Raw genomic sequence first — 23,679 nt, 5'->3', positions numbered from 1 at the left:
TTCCCTTCCCTCCACCCTTCCCCTTAGCTCCTCTCCCTCCCCTCCCTGTGCTCTGAAGAGAGCCACAGGGCTGCTGTAAAGGAAGTAGGCTGTAGCCTCCCAGGAGCGAGGTGGCCTTTCCCCATTGGTCACCCAAGGTCTGGCAAAGGGGCCTGTGCTGCTCCTCCTGTGTCCTCAGCGTGGCATGGAGAGTGACGTGGGGCAGGGAGGCCGTTGTTCACCTCGGTCCAGCAGGTTGACTCTGGAGCTTGGCGGGTAGAGAGGGGGAGCTGTCCCTCCCCAATAGGCTCACATTGCCTTGTGTGGGGTCCAGACCCGCCTCGGAGGGGTGAACAGGTATTTTTCTTCTACATCAGACACAGGAAAAGCTACTCCCCGTTTGTCTGTGGCAGGCATGGTGCTGCGGATGAGACAGCTGGGTAGAGAAGAAAGATAAGGACAGTGTCTCCTCTCTGTGCCCCAGCTCTCCCACGTATCCCGTGAGGGAGGTAGGCAGGCACAGCCCACCCCATTTGATAACTGGGGACACTGAGCACAGAGACACACCAGGCCTGCCCAAGGTCACACAGCAGGCGAGCGGTAGACTGGATGTGGTTGTGTGACAGCTGCTCCCTTCTCTCCCAGCAGCTGGATCTGCCCTCCCCTCCTCACTGAGGGGTCTCACTGGCCCACTGCACCTGGTGTTGGAACTCTTTCACTTTCCGTGTCCTGGCTTACTTCCTTTACCCACCCCTTCTCTCTGGATGACCTTGTCTGTCTCTGAGGGCATCATACTCCCATTTTCACACGTTCCCTCCGTCTCCAGCCTGGGACCCAGTGATATTTTAAGAAGCCTCATGGATGGTGAGGACAGCAAGATCCTTGAGGTTCTTAATGTCAGTGATTGGAGAACCAGACTTGCAGAAGGGAGGTGAGCTTCCGGGAGGATGGAGCTGGGCTCTCAGGTCTGCTGCAGCAGGTGGTCTGCTCCTCCGGGATGGTGAGCCGGCAGTGACCTCTGTGGAGCCCTGACCCCGTCAGCTGGAATTACCTTCCTGACATTGCACTGACATGCGTGCCATTCCCATCCTTAGTCTGTCAGTCACATGGCAGGGCCTCAATACGTATTTGGAGAAAAGATGAATGGATATCTACCACTTGCCCGAAGGGGTTTGGAGGATATGGGTGAAGAAATCAGTAGAGTCTGCCACTTTGGGAACATGTGTTCCAGTTGGAGAGAGCAAACAGGGCAATATCAGTAAGTCTGCATGCAATTAAGTATGAAATTGACTGGTCCAGACCATATGTGTAGCTGGAATACAGAGGTGGACAAAGTCCATGTGGCTGGAGGGGCAGAAAGGGCTTCACGGGCTGGACTGACAGTGAGCATTGGGGAGGTAGTAGGAGGGGCTTGGGCTCTCTGTGTGATCAAATGACATTAGAATGGACTCCTGTATTTTGGCTGAGAGATCCTATTAAAATGTCTCTTTGGTGGGGAGGAGATGGTACCCAGCAGCTCTGCTTGTAATCTTGCAGCCCCATACCCTGCAGGAGCTCGGATGTGGCTTCACGCTGACCCCTGTGGTCCTCCTCACTGCAGGGCCTGACCACAGCCCCTTGGCTCCTTCTGGAGGCAGACATTTGGCCAAAACAAACAGTGAAATCTTTGAAGGTGCTGTATTCATTTCCCTAGCTGCTGTAACAGAGTGCCACAACTAGGTGACACTGATTTTTTCACAATTCTGGAGGCCAGAAGTCCAAAATCAAGGTGTTGGCAGGTCTGTGCTCCCTGTGAAGCCTTGAAGGGAGAACCTGTTCCATGCCTTCCTCTTAGCTTCTGGTGTTGCCGGCAATCTCTGGCGTTCCTGGACTTGTAGGCGCCTCACTCCAAATGCTTCCTTGATCTTCACATGCATTCTCACTCTGTGTCTGTGTCTCTTCTCTTCTTCTTATAAGGACACCAGACACTGGGTTGGGGGCCCACCCTAATCCACCGTGACCTCATCTTGGTTACATCTGCAAAGAGCTTATTTCTGAGTAAGGTCACGTTCACGGGTACCAAGGATGAGGACCTAGCTCTTTGGGTGACACAATTCAACCCACGATAGCTGCTGAGAGATTTTGGTCTGTTGGCCTCCCAGTCTCCTTTACCTATTAAGTCTGTGTCCCCTCCTGGCTCCCTGACAGGTCTCTGGAGGTCCGGGGTGTGGGCAGAGACCATCTCTCATTGACCTTCATTCATTTGCTAGTTCATGGAGCAGGACAGACTCCGGTCTGGCCATTCAAGACCAAATGTTACCAACCCACGTCTCCTGCATTGGCAGGCGGACTCTCAACCACTGTGCCACCAGCGAAGCCCCCAAGTGTCATTCTGCAGGGGCTGGGGGCTTGGTTGGAAATGCTGCTTTTCCCTGTTTTGGGGACTGGGTGGTGAGGCAATAGAGGGTATGATTTACGGGCAGGAAGGAGGGCGGAGACACTGCAGCTTTCCTTCTCTTTTCCTATGGAGGACGAGATACTTTTATAGAGGAGCAGGATGTGGGTGGAGGACCTGCCGGAAGGGGTGGCCTTTATTGTTGGGGTTCTGGGCTGGAGTCTTGGTTCTGCTGCTCGGAAGCTCTGGGGTCTTGGGGAAGTTATTCAGCTTCTCTAAGGCTCAACTTCCTCCTCTGTGAAGGAGGATGGTGATAACAACTGCTTGGCAGATCTTGGCAAAGTTTCTGTGAGGATTACTTGGTAAAAGGTGGATGTGAAAGGACCTCTTCTTAAGTCACGTTTTTATCGTGGTCAATTACACACAACATAAAATTGACCGTTTCCACCATATTTAAACGTACAGAAAGTCCTTTTTATTCATTGGATAAATAAGGCACATGGGTCCCCAAGAAGCAAGGACTCATCTGAGGTCTCGCAGCAAGATGGGGCGGAGCTGAAGTGAGACCTCGCCCCCAGCTCTCAGCTGGGAGCTCACCTTCCATCTCCAGCACCTAGCTGCCTCTGCGGGCTGCAAGGATCCAGGGACACCCAAGGTCTCTTTGGGGTCAAATCACTCTGGAGAGCTTCCTCGTTCTCCTAAACCCCCTCTTCCGGGACTGTGGGGCCTCCAGGGAAACCAGGTAGGACCCAAGGAGACGCCTCTGTGTTGAGAGCGTTCCTCTTAGGCTATCCTGGTCTCTCTCAACTTCTTGTCTTTTTCTCTATCTGCTCCTTCCTGATATGGACAGAGTTCCAGTGGAGAAGCAGGGGAGCTGAATTCGGGGTGACCTTTGGGATGGCTTTGTGAGGTACCTCACGGTATGGACAGAGCTTGGGCAGGGAGGCAGATGGCCTGGGTTCTGGTCCTTCCTGTGGCTACTGTAGTAGTTCTTACCGAGCCCGTATTGTAGAGGTCCTACTATGTGCCCATCACTGGGAAAACACCAGTGAACAAGACCTTGGTACTTGCTGCATGCAGCTGCTGTAAGACACTCGGGATATGATGGCGAGGACCTTGTGGCAAAGGGCACTCGCCTATAGGAAGCCCCAGTGGGTGGGGAGGTGGGCGGTGGCCTGGGCTGATTGATGGTAACAGCCTGGGGCCAGGGTGCTAAGGCAGGAAGAAGGAGCGGGAATTGCTCTGCAGGTTGGACTTGGGTGCCCTGGGCTCCCTGTGACCGCTGCATCCAGGTACTGGGGGCTGGAGACAGACCGGGTCAGACAGCAGATGCCTTCAGGCAGCTCATGGTCGAGTGGGGAGCACAGAGCTGTGTGCAGGTCATTCCAAAGCTGCTTTATCTGCACTGACAGAGAGGAACGGGTGATGACAGATTACATCACCAGGGGAAGAAAAGGCTGATTCTGCCTTGCAGGATTGGGGAAGCTGGTGGAGGGACGGCAGGGGAGGCTTTGCTCTGATTTGATGCAGAAGAGGTGGGTCAGGAATGCCCAGGGGATGTCTCGTCCTAGGCGGACTCTTTCTTTAACCTCCCTGGGGGCTGTCCCCTTTGACCCCCAGACGGATTCTATGAAGTGGCTGGGCGGGGATTATTGTACTCATTCTGTGAGTGGCAGTGGTGCTGTGTTGGAGGACTTGGGAAAGGTCACCAGGAGTGGGTTGAGCAGGAAGCAGGACCTGGCCTTCCTGCCTGGGTCCCAGGCATTCTCAGTAAACCCACCCTGGTTCCCTCTGTGTTCCTCCGACGGAGAGACCCATTCAGAGCAGGCCTTGCCTAACCTGGGTGCCTGGGTCTCCAGGAAGTCCTGTCCTCAAGGAGCTCCTAGCCTAAAGCCCTCCAAGCTTCTTTCCCTCTCTCTTCCTCCTCTCTGTCTTCCTGGCTTCTTCCCGCCCTGGGAGGCTGTGGAGGAGCCGCTCTGCCGCCGGGGAAGCGGGAGGGCCGCCAGACTAACTTGCTGTCCGATGGGTCTTCTCTTGATCCCAGGTCCCGGCTGGCAGACTTCCACGCCAACTGTCGTGCCTCCTACCGGACGCTCACCAGCTGCCCCACCGACAATTACCAGGCGTGTCTGGGCTCCTACGCGGGCATGATCGGTAAGCTGCCCCCACCCGGGCTCTCGGTGGCTCCCGGCTGCCCCAGGCTCAGTTAGGGACTGAGGCCCAGCTCAGGGCTGGCGGGTGGACAGCCTGAGCTGGCCCCTTTCTGCTGTGATGGGAGCCAGAGCTTTATCATGGGGGAGGAGGCCCCTGGAGCCTTAGGAGCTTCCAAAATAAGAAGAAAGGGTAACATTCATTGTGCCACATTCCAGACGCTGTGCTAAGCAGTTTACATGGACTGTCTTATTTAAGTCTCACGGCAGCCCTTACTAGGCAGGGGGTGGGGCTCCATTTTACAGATGGGAAAACTGAGGCTTGGGGAAGCTAAGTAACATGTGCAGGTTCACCCTGCTGGTCAACGTTGGCACTGGGATCCAAACCCAAGAGAGAGCCTTAGCCTCCCTGACTGGAGGACACATGCTCTGCTTGTTGGCGAAAGAGAAAGCAAGGGGCCGTGCTCTTGGGTGCGGGGGTGGGGGTGCTCCTGGGTATCCCCTCTGCCGCCCTGGTCTGTCCTTTATGCCATGACCCCTGCTGACCCCCGTGGTTTGGAATGTGAGCTGGGATATATGCATGTTGAGGGGCAGGTGGATGGGAGGGAGGGGGGTGTCCGAAGCCTCTTCTCTGATGGGCCTGGGGTCTGGGGGCCCAAGGGGAAGGCTTACTGTTCCTGTCTCCTTTGCCTCCCTTTCTCCCTGCCTAGGGTTCGATATAACACCTAACTACGTGGACTCCAGCCCCACTGGCATCGTGGTGTCCCCCTGGTGCAGTTGTCGTGGGAGCGGAAACATGGAGGAGGAGTGTGAGAAGTTCCTGAGGGACTTCACCGAGAACCCGTGCCTCCGTGAGTCCTGCCACGTCCTCCGCAGCCAGCAGCCACCCCCAACCCCTCCTATCTCAGGGGGCCCTGGAGCTCTGCCTGGCCATTCCCTCCTTCCCCTTGCAGTGGCCAGTGACGCCTGCAGGGCTTCTCCAGCAGGGGGGTTGCCTGCGGAGACCATAGGTTTTGTGCTCTCGGAGATTCACCCCGGAGCTGTCCGGAGGCCACTGGAGGCCTTCCACCTATGTCGAGTCAAGGCCGAAGGTTTCTGGTCTGTGATCCTGACAGTCTCAGCCAGGTTCCTTCAGACACAGCCCTGGGGTGAGGTATTAGCATCTGTCACTTTTCCCTTTAAGGATCGATTTCCCCTTGGAATTGGAGTGTCATCAAACTCCTAACCCGAAGGCTAGAGAGAAGGAAAGGTCAGCCACAAGCTCTGCCTGCCTGGTCTTTCTAGTCTGACCCCCTCGCTATCCACACCCACCTGGAGACCTCCTCCCGCTTTCCTGCCCTCTTTTCTTCCTTCCGTCCATCTGTCCATCCTGCCTTTCTGACAGCACGGGGGGCTTAGAGGTGGAAGTCACAGTGCTTGTCATTGAGCAGCTCACCCTCTGAAGGAGGTGCACCGTCACAGCCATCACAGTACGGTGGGGGAGGAACCGTGTTAGGGTGGAGGTCTGCAGAGGGGTCTGCAGAAGCCCAGGGTGGGGCTGCCCAAGTCAGCCTGGAGGAGGGGCGCCCTGAAGGCATCTCAGACCCACTTGGGGATCACTGGCCACCGGTCAGCTGAAGGGGCAGGGAGGACCTGCTCGTCTGCTCTGGGCAGAGGTGGGTTTCAGGAACTGCAGACCACTTAGCCTTGCCACACTGCATAAGGATGCCCAGGGTCACCTGGACAGGTGGAGAGAGTCCTCCCGGTGAGGGCCCTTGCAGATCTGAAGGCGTTTGGATCTTAGGGTCCTGCAGGTGGCGGAGGTGGTGTGAAGCTCGCTGAAGGGGTGTTGACAGGTGGTGCCATGGTCAGATCTGAGTTCGGAAGGCTCACTCCCTGGTTCTGGTGTGGAGGGGGTGGGGGTAGGGATGTGGTTCGCACAGGTGACCCAACACAGAGTCCGCTAGAGGTTGTTGTAGGTGCTCTCGGGAAAGGACAGCACCCACTGATCCAGAGCAGCGGCGGGGGGTGGAGTGGGGAGGTGGCCTTGGTTGATGGCAAGCAGGTGGTTAGGGAAGTGTCCTGAGTAACCCAGGTTTCTGACGTGGGAGACTTGGGTGGAGAAAGATGTCACCGTCAGGACTGGAAACGCAGCGGGAGGCAATGTTGCAGTGGAGGGAGTGGTGCTTAGTTCCGGTGGTGACATGATGAACTTGAAGTGCACCTGGGACTTGGAGCTTCATGTAGGCTCTTGGCTTGGGGACGCAGTTTTGTCCAAGAGGTCCCATTAGTTGGTCCTGAGTGGATTAGTGTAACTGACTGAGTGGGGGGTGGATGAGGCCACCTGGGGAGGGGACTACGTCGGGGGTCCACGTGAGCGTGGTGGTCTGCAATACTGAATGCCACAGAGAAGGTGGGCTTGCGCCCTGGGCACAGCCTGCCCCTCGCCTCCCGGCTCCCCACACCCCACTTCTCCTCCTGTTTTCCTCTTCATTCCACATCCGGTACATTTCCTTTATTCCGGTTTCTCTTTTTCAACTTCCCTCCTGCTCTTTTATTCTCTCAATATGAGACCTTGGTAGCTATCTGAAAGGGAGCTTCAGCCAAGTTAGTTTGGACGAGTTCCACCCCACCTCCAGCTCTGGGCTATCACAGGGAAGGTCAAGTTTGGGATGGCAAGGGGCAGAGTGATGGAGGGGCCCCTGATTTCTCTGTGTCTCCTGCTCTCTTTCCCCACAGGGAACGCCATCCAGGCCTTTGGCAATGGCACAGATGTGAACCTGTCCCCTAAAAACCCCTCATTCCAGGCCACGCAGGCCCCTCGGGTAGAGAAAACGCCTTCTTTGCCAGATGACCTCAGTGATAGCACCAGCCTGGGGACCAGCGTCATCACTACCTGCACATCTGTCCAGGTGAGGGGATGCAGCTCTGCCGCTGGGGAAACGGAGCCGGGGCAGTCTGAGGGCTTAGAGAAGCACCTGATGCCAGAGGCGAGGTGGGAAATTACAGCCTGGGGACCAGGGACGGGGCGCGCAAGTTCCTCCCTTTGGATCAGGACCCAAGAGGCAGGAAGAGCTGATGGGGGCTAGTTTTCCATGATTAATTCACTAACTATCACCTTGCAAGTATCAGACACCTGTTCTGTCACAGGATTGCACTAGATACCACGGGGGTGCCGGAGAAATGGAATGGTTACCATTTACTAACCATCTACTAATTACTGGGTACTGTGCTAGTAGACTCTACCTATTTACTGGGTACTAACTACTGGGTACTGCGCTAGTAGACTCTACCTATTTACTGGGTACTAATTACTGGGTACTGCGCTAGTAGACTCTACCTATTTACTGGGTACTAACTACTTGTTAGGCGACAAGTATTACTGGGTACTGCGCTAGTAGACTCTACCTATTTACTGGGTACTAACTACTGGGTACTGCGCTAGTAGACTCTACCTATTTACTGGGTACTAACTACTGGGTACTGCGCTAGTAGACTCTACCTATTTACTGGGTACTAACTACTGGGTACTGCGCTAGTAGACTCTACCTATTTACTGGGTACTAACTACTGGGTACTGCGCTAGTAGACTCTACCTATTTACTGGGTACTAACTACTGGGTACTGCGCTAGTAGACTCTACCTATTTACTGGGTACTAACTACTGGGTACTGCGCTAGTAGACTCTACCTATTTCATTGATTCTCACACCATGACCTGTTGGGATTCTTGTTGTACGCGCAGGAAACTAGCCCAGGGGTGTTAGGCGACACACCCAAGGTCACACAGCTGGTTAGTGGTGGAATAAGATTTCAAACCTACATCTGATTCCAAAACCTGTGATTTTCATTTGTTTGTCCGTGCATCCATCCATGCATCCATCCATCCATCCATCCAATGTGTGTCATGCATGCATTGTGTTCGACGTCTTATGTGAGATGCTAGGGAGACACTGGTGAATGAGGCTGATGCAGTCCTGTGTCTTGTGGTCCTTGTGGTCTTGTCGAGGGTCAGACAGTTCAGCAAGCACCAGACGTGGGCTGCGGTCAGTGCCACAAGAGGAGACCACGTGGGTGGCATTGTGGAGACACATCACAGGGTTCCCCACTCAGCCTTTCTCTCTGCTGAGCTATCCTCATGCTGTCACACCATTTGCTACAGTAGATCCTTTGCTTAAGATGTTGGTTCTAATCAGAACGTGCCCCCCCCCCCACACTCATACACACTCTCTCTCACACACACTCATATATACTCATAAACACACTAAGAAGACCTTGTGCAGAATATCAGGGAAAACAGAGGAGGGGGGAAACAGTGAGGGTGAGGTGGTGGGGATAAGGGGATGTTTCAGGCAGGAATTGGGGCTGGAATTGCTAAGGAGGGGTGGGGTCTGGAGTCCAGCCAGTGAGAGCACAACGTGAGCATAGGTTTGGGGACTGGGGGAACAGGCCTGGCTGCATGTGGCAATGAAGATGCCAGTCTGAGTGGGGCAGGCTCGTGGGTGAGCACTCACTATGAAGTTTCAGTCTTGCAAGATGAGTAAGTCCTGGAGACCTGGTTACAGTGATGTGACTGTAGTTGACAGTGTTGTACTGTGTACTTGAAATTTGTATAGCCCTTAAGTGTTCTCAGTGCAAAAAAAAAAAAAAAGCAAAAAAAGAAGATGGTAGAAGTGTGAAGTGATGGATGTGTTGATTGACTCGTGGTGAGTATTTTACAATATTTATGTATATTGGATTGTGCATCTTAAAAATATACTTTTTTTTTTTTTTTCTGGCCGTGCCGCTCGGCTTGAGGGATCTTAATTCCCCAACCAGGGATCGAACCGGGCAACTGCAGTGGAAGCGCAGAGTCCTAACCACGGGACCACCAGAGAATTCGCAAATAGATACAATTTTTGATGGTCAATATAACCTCAGTACAGCCAGAGATGAAGAGCAGTGGGCTTTCAGAGTGCTGGCATGAGACCTGAGCAGGGATGGGGCCTGGCAGAGGTGTCCAGGTCGCCCCGGGCACACCTTGCTGGTGCCCGTCCTGGTTGGGAAGCCCACTCCCCCTTCCCTTCCCGGTGGGCTGTAACAGCTGACCTCCAAGTGCCTTCAGGTCAGGCCCAGCGTGGGCTCCTCCATGCCCCGCTCCCCTCCATTAGGCCGCCCCTCCTGATTTGGGCTGAGGTGCCCGTGTCACCCCTGGGTGGCTTCTAATTACACTCAACACGCTTCAGCGGCTGCTGGCGGGGCTCGGGGGCCACTCCACAGACGGTTGCCAGTTCAATTTCATGCTAGAGTGGTGGGCAGCTCGGCCGGTCAGGGCTGTGCCACCTGTCAGGTGACCAGGCTCTGGCGTGGTCTCTCTGGGCACTGCCAACCTTCCTCCCCAGCCCCTTGGGACTGGCTCACTGGGGAGATGCCCACTCATCAGGGGCTGCGGACCCTTCCTAATACTCCCACAGAGTCACTGTGGACGTGGAGAAGTTCAAAGCCCTGGTCTCATGCCCCCCGCAGCCCCCTTAGTGCCTGATGACTCTGACTCCCTTTTGCCCCCTCGCTGTTTCCCTCCAGTGGTTTTCTAAACCATCGCCTGGTTTCTTTCAGCCCCAGCCTGGTTTTCTGCAGACTCACCATCTGGGGGCTTGTCTTACACTTGGTTTGATTCTAGTGGGGTTAACACACGATCTGTATGAGAGATGACGTATGTGAGGAACCTTACACACATGATAGGTGTTTTGAATCCTGGAGGGCTGTCTGGCAGGGGGCTCCCCCAGGCCTGGCCCCAGGGTCCGTCCACTCAGATGTGTTGACTAAGTCACTCTGGGTGGGACAGCAGGGGCGGACCTCCCAGGAGGAATGGAAGAGAAGCAGACCCTCAGAGGGACCCACCCACCATCACCCTCATACTCCCGTTCTTTCTCACAGAAACTGAAAGGAAAGGGCCTCTGATTCTGTTTTAATTACGGTCTTTTATTTTTTTTATTCTTTCATTTAAAAATATTTCTTTATTTTAATTTTATTTTTGGCAGCGTTGGGTCTTTGTTGCTGTGCGCGGGCTTTCTCTAGTTGTGGCGTGCGGGGGCTACTCTTGCTTCTCATTGCGGTGGCTTCTCTTGTTGCAGAGCACGCGTGGGCTTCAGTAGTTGTGGCGCACAGGCTTAGTTGCTCTGTGGCATGTGGGATCTTCCCGGACCGGGGCACGAACCCGTGTCCCCTGCATCGGCAGGCAGACTTTCAACCACTGCGCCACCAGGAAAGCCCTAATTGCGGTCTTTTAAATGAGCACCTACTACTCTGTGCCAGGTGCTGGGCGTGCAGAGGGAATAAGCCTGCGTCCCTGCCCTCAGCTTGGCTGGAGGCTGGTGTGGGTGGTCTGTCCCTCCCCAGCCCGTGCCCCCTCCCTCAGCTCTGCTAGCTTGGAAGGGCTCTGTGGTGGCCCTTGTGGGGCCCTTGGGAATGACAGCAACCCATGGCCACAGAAGGGAGTCTCCGAGTGAGGGCAGAGACAGGGAGCTGAGCGAGGGAGGGAGGGAGGGAGAGGAAGGCCGCACACCCCAGACACCCCTGGAGAGAGCGGCAAGATCACTTACCTCTATCCTCCTTCTTATCCACAGGTGGACCCTGGGGGAAGCCTTAGGAACCTCCTTCACTGACCCAGAGATGGTAGCCAGGTGGGGACCTCACATGAGTGATTGGATGTTAGCATCAGTGGGCTCTCTGAGAGCTCCTTCCCAAATCCCAAAGGATGGAAGGCCAGTGTGGACAGTGGCTTGTACACAGCACCCCCGGCCCCCGGCTCCTGGACAGTTTTCTTTTGGCTGTGCTGTGCTGACTCTTCCTCCAAATCCGCTCCCCCAAAGGACTTTCCCACAGTGGGGCAGGGTCTGGAATTGGAGGGACTCTTGTCTCCACCGAGGGGCTGCTGAGCAGAAATGTGGGTGTCTTAGGTACCAGAGAGGAGCCTGGAGCTGGACAGACCCCGAGTTGGCCCTGTGTCTGTGGTCCTTGACGCTCTCTAGAGTCTGGCTCTCATATGCTTCCGTTCCTGGCTGTGGTTCCCTCTCCGGGTGGCCCTGCCAGTCTGGGGCTCTCTGGAACTTGGAGAAAGTGTGGCAGAATCTGCAGAACAGTGTCTCCCTCTGTCCCTGCTACACACACACACACCCCTTGTGTGAATTCCCTCCCTCCTGCCCAGTGGTCCCTAAAGCGAGGAATCTACAGGAAGCCATCAGTCTTGCACCCTCATCCAAGGTCCTTTGTTTCTGAAGCCCATCAGGTACCCCTGGTGTAGGCCCGACGGCCAGGCTGAGCAGTATGCTGGCCCTTGTGCTCGTCAGTTCCTCTGAGCGACTCCTTCCCTTCTCTTCCAGCTCTCTGCCTTTGAATCCTACTTGGATGTCACCTCTTGGGTGGTCTCCTGACTCTGCTCTGGCAGAACTGCCTTCTCTTTGCTTAGGGCTCCCACTTTGCCTCCCTTCAGCCCCCATCACCACGTGTTCTGCTCCCCGCACCAGACAAGCATCCCTGGAGGGGATCACCGCATCACCCCCTTGGTAGCCCTTATAACCGTGTGCTTAGTGCCTGGCATCAAGTGGGCGCTCCACACAGGTCAAGAGAAAGAGCCCAGAGTTCCCGATCATGGGATTGATGGGAACTTCCTGCTCTGTGTTCTAGAAAACGGTCTGTTTTGTTGCTCGCAGGCAACTCTATTCAGCTTCCCTCTCTCTCATTGATGCCCTCTGTGTGCCGTGAGGTATGAAGGTAAAGAAGTAGGTAAAGAAGGTGAAGATGCAGGAGGATTGGATAGAAAGCTCTTTTGTCATAAGATGGGACCTGGACCGGGGCAGTGCAGTGTGGGCAGGGCAGACTGGCAGTGGGTTCCCACTTTCCCTGGACTTGGTTTGTTTCCAGTGTCCTTGGTGTTCCCGGCAGGTGGCTTTGGGCCAGTTTGCTGGACCCTGTCATATCACCTTCTGCAGGGCTGCGGGGCCCTAGTAACGCAATCTCCTTTGCTTTCCTTGTCTCCACCGGCCAGTTTCTGCTCTCACCCTTGCTAGTGCCCATCACATCTGGGGGAATTAAAAATGAGTTTGGAGGGCTTGCCATGAGCCCTCCTCACCACATGCCGGCCACAGGCTCAGCAGCCGGCAGCCACGTCCGTCTCCTCAGCCCCCTGCCTGTTCCCTGGACGGGTCTCTTACTCAGCACGCAGACCGGTAGCTGTCAGAGCACGGGACCCAGAGGTTGGTCAGTGTATCTGTATGCCTATTAGGCATATATTTCTGATTTACAAATTCGGCTCGTTTCAAAGCTTTGAGAGGCTGATGCATTCCTTCTTTTCTTCCCTCTCTCTGGCTCTCCCTTGTACTCATTCATTCATTCATCCGTCAATGCATTCCCTCATTTATTCAACGTAAATTCTTACCGCACGTCACCCTGTTCCAGGCACTGAGGCTGACCAGCATATGAGGCCGGTACCTTGGTCCTCATACCAGCAGGAGGGACAGGGTGCACGCTCAGAGAATTATGGGGCAGGAGGTGATGGGTGCGCCAGGGGGCTGGATAAGGCGTTATGGACGCAGAGCGGGGAGGTGGCTTTGGGTTGGCAGTGGAAGCACAGGACTCATGGACCAGGTGTACCCTGCTGCTGGGCCTGGAGGAACAGAGAGAATTGAGGACACGGAGATGCAGAGATGTGGAACTGGGAGGGGTGGGCGAGGAGGGAGCAGAGACGGGAGTCAGGACAGCACAGGGCAGCTGAGGAGGGGGGCGGGTCCTGCCGGCTGAATCTGGCCTGCTGACTGTTTGAATAAATTAAGTTTTATTGGAACACGGGCCACACCTGAATAAATTAAGTTTTATTGGAACACGGGCCACACCCTATTGTTATGTATTGTCCACATGCTGCAGGCAGAGTTAAGTTGGGACTGACGCGATGGCCGGCAGAGTCTAAAATTGTTACTCTCTGGCCCTTTGCAGAAAATGTTTGCCTCCCCCTGACCTAGAGGAACACAGGCTATGCGTTTGGGAGAACGCAGGGTTCTGATATGGGAAGGAGCGGGTGGGGAGTCAAACCTAATTTTCAGGTTGAACTGGTGAGTGTGGAGAGGCCGCTGAAGGCTTCTGAACAGGGATGTCTGATGACAAGTGTGATTTGGGAAATTAATCTGACAGCAGGTGGAGACTTGTCGAGGGAGAGTGACTGGGGGACCTGTTAGGAGATTTTTGCAATAGTCAGTGATAGTCGATGGTCATCAGAAGTAAGAAAAGAGGGGTTGTACGAGTGGATGGTGGGGAGTGGAGGAGGGCGAGGTGTGTTACTGGGGGTGGGGGTGTTCAGGACGGAGGTCCCCAAGGGCACTGAGATTTGGGGATGGGGCCGGGGACAGAAGCAGGGGACACAGGAGAGGGCCTGCCAGCCCCGGCCAGGGGTTTTCCCATAGAGACAACACTGGACTTTGTCCCTGGCACCTGGACATGCCAGACCCAGTTTCGGGAGTGTGGACAGAGGTGGCAAGGAAGAGGAGGAAGTCGATAATTTCCTTCTAACTTCCTGAGCAAAGGGCCCCTCTGAGAGAAATTTCTAGAAGGATGAACCTTGTCTTTGCTGCCATCCTCGCTTCCTGCCACCGAGATAATCGGGTGAGATAGGCATCAAGGGTGGTCTTGGGGAGGGGTGTGACCTCAGAGGACAGCTGCACCGTGGGGGGCTTGGGGAAGATAGAGCCTCTTCCCCCTCCCATTTGCTGAACTGGGGCAGAGGTGACCTTGTGGGTGTTTATTTCTCTCATCTGGGTGTGAGCAGGGCTGTGACTCATTCATCTTCGGAACCCCCTGCAGGGGAATGGTGTGGGGGGGAGTTAATGGTGAAGGAGACGGTGAATTTGAGCCTAAGGCTTGGGCATTAGGTAGTAGAACCTCTTTCTCTATGCACTTCCCCCATCTGCCACTTTCAGAAAAGGTTGGCTGACTGGCAAACACCCACACTGTTCTGTGTGCCCAGGACTGGGGGAGAGGTCTTGGGCTTGCTGTCGGGGGAGATTACTGCAGCCTTCACCCCTTCACTGTCTGTTCTGTGTTTTCTGGAAGTCAGGTGGAGGGGTCCACTGGGGCCCAGACTTCTCCCTGGCTTTGCTTGCTGAGCTGTCAGGGTAGAGCTAGGATAGCCCCAGGCTACCAGCTGACCTGAGTCTCACCCTGCAGCCCCAGTCCTGGGAGTTTACTGGATGCAAACGCTGCTTCGCTCTGCATCATGCTTGGGGATTAAGGGGCGTTTATACTTGTCCAGAGCTTTAGTCTCATGTATCTCACGGTGCATCAGTGAGGTTTGCTTGACAATCGCTATTTTATAGATGAGGAAACCGAGGTGCCAGTAGATGAAGGGATTTGCCGGGGGTCAGTGGCTGAACCAAGACTGGAGCCCTGGGCTCTGGCCTCTGGGGTCCTTCCTTGGATCAAGGGGCTGTTCCACGGGGATGAGCACCAAGGCTTAGGACCCTGCAGTCTAAAAAGGAAAGGCTGGGATGGGTCTCTGAGGACAAAAATCTGTAAGCTGGGTGTTGTAGCACTTGAAGGAAGTACTTGAGGACAGTGAGAGGAAGCCCAGTGTGTCACCTGGCCACTCAGCACGTGGTCAGTGTGTGGCAGGTCAGCCCTGGAGTCTGCCAGATGGAAAGGCCATTGGTTCAGAAGGGCTTGGGCAAGTGCTGTGGATGATGGATCCAAGGTGGGTCGCTGAAGGGGCATGGGGAGGGGTCCTGTCCTGATCTTCATGGAGCCCAGTCCTTTTCCCCCACCAGGTCCCTGTGGCCTGTCAGAGACCACACAGTGGGTCGGATTCCTTTGGCCCTGGTCCTGGGAGGTGGCATCCCTCTCTCGCGATAATATGGGTCAGAGGACGGGATGAAGGGGTCCTCTCCTGTTCCTTCTCCTCCCCTGATGATCCCTCCCTCCCCCTCTTCCTTACCTGGTGCTCCTGTCTCCTTGGGTGCTGTCTTTCCCTTTTTCTCTACTTCATTCCTCCTCTCATTTCCTCTTACTCCTATCCCTTTCCTCCTTCTCCTCTTCCTCTTGCTTCCTATCTAATATTTGCCAACACCCCGTCCTGTGTCTTCCCTCTTCAGAGGAGACTTTCAAGTCCCAGGCGGATCCAGAGCTGAGCGTTCAGATCCCATGTCCTCCCGCCACGGCTCCTCTCTGTGTGGTTGACCAGGCTAAGTTGTGTCCAGGTCTGTGTCCAGGACCTGGGGTTCCCTGAGAGCTGGCATCCTGTCACAGAAGTTCAGGCCAAGAGGTCATCTAGTTTAGCTATTTTCTCAACCTTATTTATTTTTAAGCCACAGACTTTTTTTTTTTTTGGTGGTACGCAGGCCTCTCACTGTTGTGGCCTCTCCCGTTGCGGAGCACAGGCTCCGGACGCGCGGGCTCAGCGGCCATGGCTCACGGGCCCAGCCACTCCGCGACATGTGGGATCTTCCCGGGCTGGGGCACAACCCCATGTCCCCTGCATCGGCAGGCGGACTCTCAACCACTGCGCCACCAGGGAAGCCCGCCACAGACTATTTTTAAAAATAATTCTGTATATCACTCCAACATATAAAACAAGTCAAAATGGAGCTTCTTGGTTGAGGTAGTGGGGAGGACCAGGGTCCCCAGCTCTCTGCCTGTGATTCCACATAGCCTCCTGTTTAGTGAGCACTGTGGGAGGGGGTGCCAGAGAGGACAGGGACCCTGGAGGGGGCGGAGACACGGCTGCTGTACCTGCAACAGTTAGAGCTGGAAAGGCTGCCAGGAAATATAGGTGCTGGGCTGCGTGGCACAGACCCTGACAGGCTACAGGATGTCATAGGTGGGGACCTAGCTGGGGCTGGGAGTTGCTCAGGGAGGTGACTGAGTGAGGATGGTGGGGGGCAGTCAGGTGTAAGCTAATGGTGACAGCGCAGCCTCTGAGGTAGGGTGGGCAGGCTCCATCAGGCAGTGACCTCCCACAGCCCTATTTGGAGCTGCACTTGGTCCTGGGCAGTGGAATCCAGTCCTTGGGTCCACAAGGGCCTCCGAGCACACACCCTTCTGCAGGGATGCAGGTTGGTGGCTTGGCTGGGCTAGATCTTGGCACCCAGAGTCACTGGTGCTGAGGTCTTATACAGGATCCTCCTTGGTTGAGTCCCTGATCCTGTCTCGGCTGCACTCATTGTCCCCATGATCACATTTCTACCTTCGGTAGTGACTCTGCTCTTGGCTGGGGCCTCTATGTGACAGCTGGGGCCTTGTTTAGCTGACCAGATGCCCTGGGTGGTAGATTGCCTGTGATGTTCAAGGCATCATTAATACCTCTGGCCAAGAGCAGTGGTTTAGGCATAATTTCTTGGGCTTCCTAGTTGCTTCTGGTGGCCAGAGCCACTTGAGGCCAGTTTAGAAACATCACATCTCCCAGCTGGTTCCCATGGATCACTATTATGATGAAGACAGCAAAGGGCTGTTTATCACACATACCCTCTGGTCCTCATCCAGGTGGTTGTGCCAGGGGTGGAAAACCCTGGAGTCATCACCAAGCCAGCTTTCCTTCCTCATTCCTCACCTGGACCACAGAGCTCCCAGGTGCCACACAACTGTTTAGGATGGAACAGCCAACACCTGGCACCATGGCCAGATGTCCGCCTAACCTGCCCCAGTGGCAGACATCACTAATCAATCACAGCTCTCTTCCCCATGAGCCCAATGAGGACTCATGATTTTTCTGGAGCTGGCACTGGGATGCTAGTTGTGATCTGTGGCATGCATGCATTCATTCATTCATTCACAGACATGTTAATGAATGATGGTTAACAAACAGTAACTGAGTATAACATTTATTGAACTGCTGTTATATGAGGAAAGAAAACATGGTCCCTGCCTCATGAAGAGGAGCTCTGAGTATGGTAGACAGACCCGGGAGTGGCTTATTACTCTATTAGGCTGTAAGTTGGAGAGCAGAGTTAGAACTCCCTTCCTCAAGAGCCCTAACCACTGAGAGTGTCAGAGAAGGGCAAAGGTCTCTGTGCTGCTAGCGCTCTTTGCGTGTACCCTGTGATGTCAAGGGTGGACGGCAGGGCCACGGAATGTGTCGTCTCATCTGAGTCATGGGACAAAGCCCGGCCAGAGACCCAGCCCCGGTGATCCATCCTTACTAGCGCCTTCTCTCCCACAGGAGCAGGGGCTGAAGGCCAATAACTCCAAAGAGTTAAGCATGTGCTTCACAGAGGTGAGTGAGGGCCTGAGTGGGGGTGAGTGCCGGGGGCTGGGCCAGAGTGGGTTGTTTTCCAGGAGTGCCTTGGACTTGAAGCTCCCAGATTCCATTGCATGGACTGGGCTGGCTGAGCTTCTGGCCCACCTGGACCTGGGTAGGTGCTCACTCTGTTGGGGGTGAGGGTGGGTGGGTGTAGATGTTGCAGCCAGGTCCCTTACTTGTCTCTTGGGTGAGATGCGAGAGGCTGCTCTGAGCAGAGGTCCTGGCAAGCCTTCCCGACTCTTTAAGACAGGTGTTCCCAGCAGCCTGCTCTGTGCTGGTTCCGTGACATTGAGGAGGTGGAATGATGGCACAGGACGTGGGCCCTTCCTTGAAGGAGCCCCAGCACAGGAGTAGATCTGTGACTATGTATATGTATAGCATATATATAACTTAGAGGAGAAGTAAAATTAGTGAAAGAGTCTGCAGAAGGAGAGAGAGTTCAGACAGGGGTGTGCAGTGCAGGCTCCGTGGAGGAGGGATTCCAACAGACTTAGGAACCCGGAGAACGGAGCTTCTCTCTTCACCCCTTGCCTCCCCTCCCTTCCTCTCTCCAGCAGCAGGTCCTGTGGACCCCGGGACTTTCTTCCTTTATTTTTGTACCATCCCCGTCCTCGCTGGTCTGCATCAGCCAGGCAGGGAGAGCAGCCTGTTGCCCTGGGGGCTGCTGCCTTGTTCCCCGAGTAGTCAGCTGAGGCATAGCCCAGCTCCATGGAAGCCTGGCTCTGCGAAGAGGGTCCCCTGGGTGACCAGGAGGGCAGGGGCCTTAGTGCTCCACTTCCAGAGTCTTTTATTCTTTTTTTTTTTTTTGCCTGATCCCAGCCCTACTGACTTGTTTGTCCTTCTCTTTGCTTCTGTTCCCGCTTCTGCCTGGCCACAGCTCACGACCAGTATCATCCCAGGGAATAAAAGGGTGGTCAAACCTAACTCAGGCCCCCGCAGAGCCAGACCATCGGCTGCCTTGACCGCTGTCTCCTTCCTGATGCTGAAGCTGGCCTTGTAGGCTCTGGGAGATTTCCGAAAGCTACACGGACGAGAACACCCGCCTGGCAAAATGGAAACACACACAGACACACACACACCTTGCAAAAAAAAAAAAAAATCTTTTCCCACCTTGTCTCTGAACCTGTCTCCTCCCAGGTTTCTTCTCTGGAGAAGTTTTTCTAAACCAAACAGACAAGCAGGCGGGCAGCCTAAGAGCTGGCCCAGAGGTCCCCTGGCAGGCGAAGCCCAGTGCTGAGGAGGGCACAAGGGTCTAGAGATGCCCTTCACTTTCTCCTGGTGTTTTCCTCTCTGGACCCTGCTGACATGAGAGAACAGGATGACATCCCCACCGCCTAAGGGACGTGGGCTGGGGCAGGATGGCTGCCACTCTTCTCAAGCTCCCCATTCTGGGGACCTGCCGGGGGCTGGCGGGGGACGGCGGGCAGCAGAGCAGCGAGGGGTCCAGCTGGGTACCTTCGGCACCTCCAGTTGGCTTCAAGGAGGGAGGTTATTTCGCCTCCCTTCTCTGAGGGCTGGATCTGACCTGTGGAGGGGTGTGGTGCTGAGCCCCCTTGACCTCCACTGTAGCACAGGTTGGGAGGCTGGGCAGTTCCAGGGGGCTTGGGAGCCCAGCCTGCCTGGGATATCCCGTTGGGGGTTGGGAGCAAAACTTGGATACCACCTCAAGGCTGATTCTTCCTGCTTGGTGGCGGGAGTTTTGAAATCAAAGAGAAATGATTTTTTGTCCACTCCCTTGGTTTCTCTTGGGTCCATTTGGTGGTTCTCCCTTGGGAGGGAGGGGCTGGCGCTGAGAGGGGCAGAGAAGACCACCGGGGCCCGTCTACCTGCACCACACTCTGGTCTCTGCGGCTCTCTCCAACTCTTTTCTCTCTGCCTCGCTCTTCTCTTTCCTCATTTCCCAGACGTATGCACACTGTATGTACATTACACGGCTCCTTTCTCAACATATATGTATATACACATCTGTATACATATATCGTGTGGTTCCCCCTCCTTTCCTTTTTTTGAAGGAACGAAACTAATGAAATAATACCCTAACAGATGATCGAAAATGTATTACTGTAAAGTTTATTTTTTTTAATAATGTTGTCTATGACGGGAAACGAAGGAGTTTGGCTCCCTGTGTCCCCGCCCCAGTCGGGTTGACTGGGCAGTGGAAGAGGGTTCCTGATCTATATCACGCTTAGCAGAGGCTCCAATAAACGTACTAGGAAGCAGTCTGCCCTTCTGCCTCACTCTGGGTGTGCCTTTGCCCCTATTTTGTTCTTGGCCCAGTGCCAACCTCGTGGCTGCTTCCCTGGGGGCTCCTGGTGGGCCTTGGGAGGGCATGTGTGTCCGCGTGGGCACACGTGTGTCTGCCGTGTGTCCTCGGTGTGGTTGATAGAACCCTGTTAGGAGACAGTGGGGCTGAGGTCCCAGCTGTGCTGAGCCTGCGGGCTGTTCACCTGTCATCGCCTCCCTCCCTTCCCAATCAGCACCGATGGGTGCCCGTTGGTCCCAAACTGGAAGAGAATGAAAGTAGCCATGGGGATGGGGGTGTGGAGACAACCTGACGTCACATCTTGCAGATGTTTTTGTTAGAAGGCTGCCTGGGTGGCCCTGTGAGGCGGCACAGTTTGTCCTATGTAGGGTGGGTGGTATCTTCCTGTTGGGACTCCGTTTTTTTTTTTAAGGTATGTGATTGTGAAGGCAGAGACCTGGCCTCTTGGGTCCCAGCAGAGAAGGAAGACAATTGTAGTCCATCCTTTTTCTCTTTTTCTCCGTTTGCCACCCAGGCTGTGCCCGGACATTGGGCCTGCCATATTCTCTTGGAGAGACTCTCCTTCAGAGAATACTAGGGGAATGCCTGCTGGCCGAGTGTGTGTGTGTGTGTGTGTGTGTGCGCACGCGTGCTGGCGGGTGTGGGCTCGTGTGTGTTCAGGGCATGTGTGAGTACGTGCACAGCAGCAGGGAGGAGGGAAGACTGCCAGGAGAAGGGATGTTCCTTGTGTCAGCATGACCTTCAGGGCTGCACATGATCCCATCCTGTCACCCCTGGGAGATGAGATGCTTCTCTCTCCCAATCCTGGGTCCCCCCAGTGGCTCTTGTTCCTGGCTGCACACGCACTAGGAACATTGATCCCTGGTGGTGATCAGGTTGGTGTGCTATGTTCCAGCCTCTGATGGAGGGACAGTGAGCCAGCCTGCCCTCTTCCCCAGCCACCAATGGCCTTACGTGGGTAGAGCAAGGTAGAGCAGCTGTGGCGGTCAGCTGGCAATCCATGTTCTTTGCAAAGAGCAACGACTGATTCACTTAGAAGGCTTTGGGAGAAGTTGGCTTATAGAGTCAGTGGGAGATGGGAGGACCAAGGGAGGCTCGGGCAGGAACCAAAGGACATTTGAAGGGATAGAAGGAACAATCTACAGGGTCAGCGTGCCACTGTCTCTGTGATGAACGACAACCAACCATTGTCATCCAGCTGGCTCAGCTGGGGCCTTGTGCCTACCTCCTGCCCCACTTGGGTGGGAGAGGAGGCTGTATGTCACATCTGGCATCCCTAATGGAGATAAGCCCTTGGCTTGCATCATGGGGGAGAGAAAATTCCCCCAAAGGAAATGGAGGTGCCATTATGAAGGAGGAATAGAGGCTGGGCAGCTTTACTCTGCCTTAAAACATCTCCCCACCCAGGTATCACATAGCTGAAATTTTACCATTAAATATTCATTCCTTTGGTTGAGATGATTCCTGTTCTCCATGATCCTCTCAATATACGTAAATAAAACTGGGAAGAATAAAGTTTCACTATCTTAATGCTAATTGTTTAATGGCTTGAGTGAATCTTAGTAACATTTAGGCATTTGAGCCTACACTTTGAAGTTAGGCTGGGGGGACAGATAAGTGGAGAGAAGCAGGAAAGGAATTGAGACAAGATTGGTAGGGGCCACCGGAGATCTGAAATTACTTTCGCGTTCTTTCGGGGAGAGTCGTCCACATGAAGTATAGGCCCACTGTGCCTTTACTGTAGAGTCAGCAGTCTGTAAAATGAGCTTTTTCTTTTTGCCACCAGCCCCATGGGGACTGCTGATCTGGGGTATGCATCTGTCTGCAAGGCTGTCTTATCCTGTTTTCTAAGCTCTAGTATATTGTCAAGACTGAAACCCTGTGGGGATACTTCTGCCCTCCCTGGAGAAGCTTCCAGCCTGGGGCAATTGTGGTTCTGCCCAGAACCCAGACATCAGCTTCCTGCCTGGCTCTTGCCCTACCACCCTCCTCTCAATGAAGCTGGGACCACTCGACTGGGCTAAAGGCCTAGAAGAGAACCCCAGCGGCAGTGGGGGATCCAAAGAGGCTGGTTCAGGAGCTCAGAGGACTTGGCATCCAGTGGGCCGCTCCCTGGCCCTGGGTGGCCCTGGTGTGTGGGGCGCACGGCTGGTTCCCTGCCTTGCTCTGAGATAAGACACAGAGTTGTTATCTCAGTTCCCTGCACCCCAGGCCCTGTTTGGCAACACAGGTTTCCCAGGACTGCCCAACGCTGTTCTCATGAGTCCTTCCAAGGATTTCATCCCCAGGCCCCAGCTGGGCCCTGCCGTGGCAGCTCCAGGGCGGGAAAGAGGGTACATTTGGGGGTGAGGCAGACCTGGCGTTGAATTCCGAATCTGCTGATCACCAGCTGGGTGACCGTGTCCAATCTGAGCCTCAGCTTCTCATCTGTGAAAAGGGGCTGGCAGCCCTGCCTCATGAGAACGGTGTTGGGATTAAATGGGATACCCTGCCAAGTGCCTGGCACTCAGCTACGCCCCTCCCTTCGCCCAGTGGCCACATGACGCTGGGCCTCTGTAGATTCTTAGCTCCTGCCTGGCCGGCCAGGGTTCCTCCTCCTGGCAGCGGGAGGAGCTGTGCTGGGGTCTGCCCTTGGAGCTTCCCCCTCCTTTCTCCTCCTCTCTGTGTCCTGAGATGTTTTCACGGATTCCCTGTGGCAGAAACAAGACATGATCAGGCCCCTGGACTCTGCTCTTGGAAGTATTGCCAAGTGGAGTTAAGAGGGCGGCGGGGGGAGGTGAGGGAAAAAAGGAAACTTCCTCCCGTATGTAAAGCAGAGTTGATGTGATCTGCAAGTCACTGAGGACAGTGGCTACAGAATATCCAAATGTCACACTCCCTGGAGTCCGCTGTCTGAGTGGCCACCCCTTCTCCACTCGGGAAGGCAGAAGGTGTGCCTTTGCCGTGGGTGCGCCAGCTCAAAACTGAGACCAGGACGCATTGACTGGCCATGGGAGCTGGGGCAGGCAGGCTGGCATGGCATCCCTGGTGGGGCCCAAGGCAAGACCAGAGCAGCTTCACCCCCAGGGGTTTTGAGACTCCCTGCAGGGAGGGAGCCCCAGGTCCGCAACCCAAGCTTTTGGGAATGAGTTCTGAGTCATCTTGATGCTTTGTGAGCAGAACCGCCTCCCCTGTGACTTCCCTATAGAAAAAAAGGCTGGCAATGAGGCGGGAGTCTGAGGACATATTCAAGTCCATATTCTCTCCTCCTGAAGTCTGGGGTATACCTGGAGAGGCTGTCAGGGGACCTGGGCTCAAACTCTGGGTTGGCCACCCATCAGCTAGCGACCCTAGCTAAGTCACTGAACTTCCCTGAGCCTCAGAAATGTTGCTCTAGATTGAGGATTGGCAAACATTTTTTTTCAAGGGCCAGGTAATAAATACGATAGGCTTCGTGGGCCATGGTGTCTTGGTTGCAACTACCAACTTGGCCACTGTAGCTCGAAAACAGAGGCAATACGTAAGTGATGGGACCTGGCTGTGTTCCAATAAAACTGGATTTACAAAAACAGACCCAGGCTGGAGTTGACCCCCCTGTTCTAGATGATCTCTGAGACCAAGCTCTCAATCCCAGGCTCTCTGACCATAGGGCTTTGGTGGCAGGAAGTGATGACGGGTGGTGGGGCTGAAATCATCCA

At 54.7% G+C, this 23,679-nt stretch overlaps 1 protein-coding gene across 1 annotated transcript in view; it reads left to right on the top strand.

Annotated features, from left to right (window-relative positions):
* GFRA2 (GDNF family receptor alpha 2) overlaps positions 1 to 18,827 on the top strand; it is a 90,912-nt gene extending 72,085 nt beyond the window's left edge. Inside the window, exons 5-9 of the mRNA XM_024747761.1 lie at positions 4,398 to 4,507; positions 5,214 to 5,354; positions 7,222 to 7,394; positions 17,659 to 17,712; positions 18,617 to 18,827. Of these exons, the coding sequence (XP_024603529.1) occupies positions 4,398 to 4,507; positions 5,214 to 5,354; positions 7,222 to 7,394; positions 17,659 to 17,712; positions 18,617 to 18,739 (601 nt within the window). The 3' untranslated portion in view covers positions 18,740 to 18,827. The remainder of the gene's footprint in view (positions 1 to 4,397; positions 4,508 to 5,213; positions 5,355 to 7,221; positions 7,395 to 17,658; positions 17,713 to 18,616) is intronic.
* The last annotated feature ends 4,852 nt before the right edge of the window (positions 18,828 to 23,679 follow it).

The sequence above is a fragment of the Neophocaena asiaeorientalis genome, unplaced genomic scaffold, assembly GCF_003031525.2.
Source record: "Neophocaena asiaeorientalis asiaeorientalis breed wild unplaced genomic scaffold, Neophocaena_asiaeorientalis_V1.1 scaffold429, whole genome shotgun sequence".
In the NCBI taxonomy this organism is placed as follows: domain Eukaryota; kingdom Metazoa; phylum Chordata; class Mammalia; order Artiodactyla; family Phocoenidae; genus Neophocaena; species Neophocaena asiaeorientalis.
The sequence above is the reverse complement of the archived record's forward strand: the minus strand, read 5'-3'. Positions and strand labels throughout refer to the sequence as shown.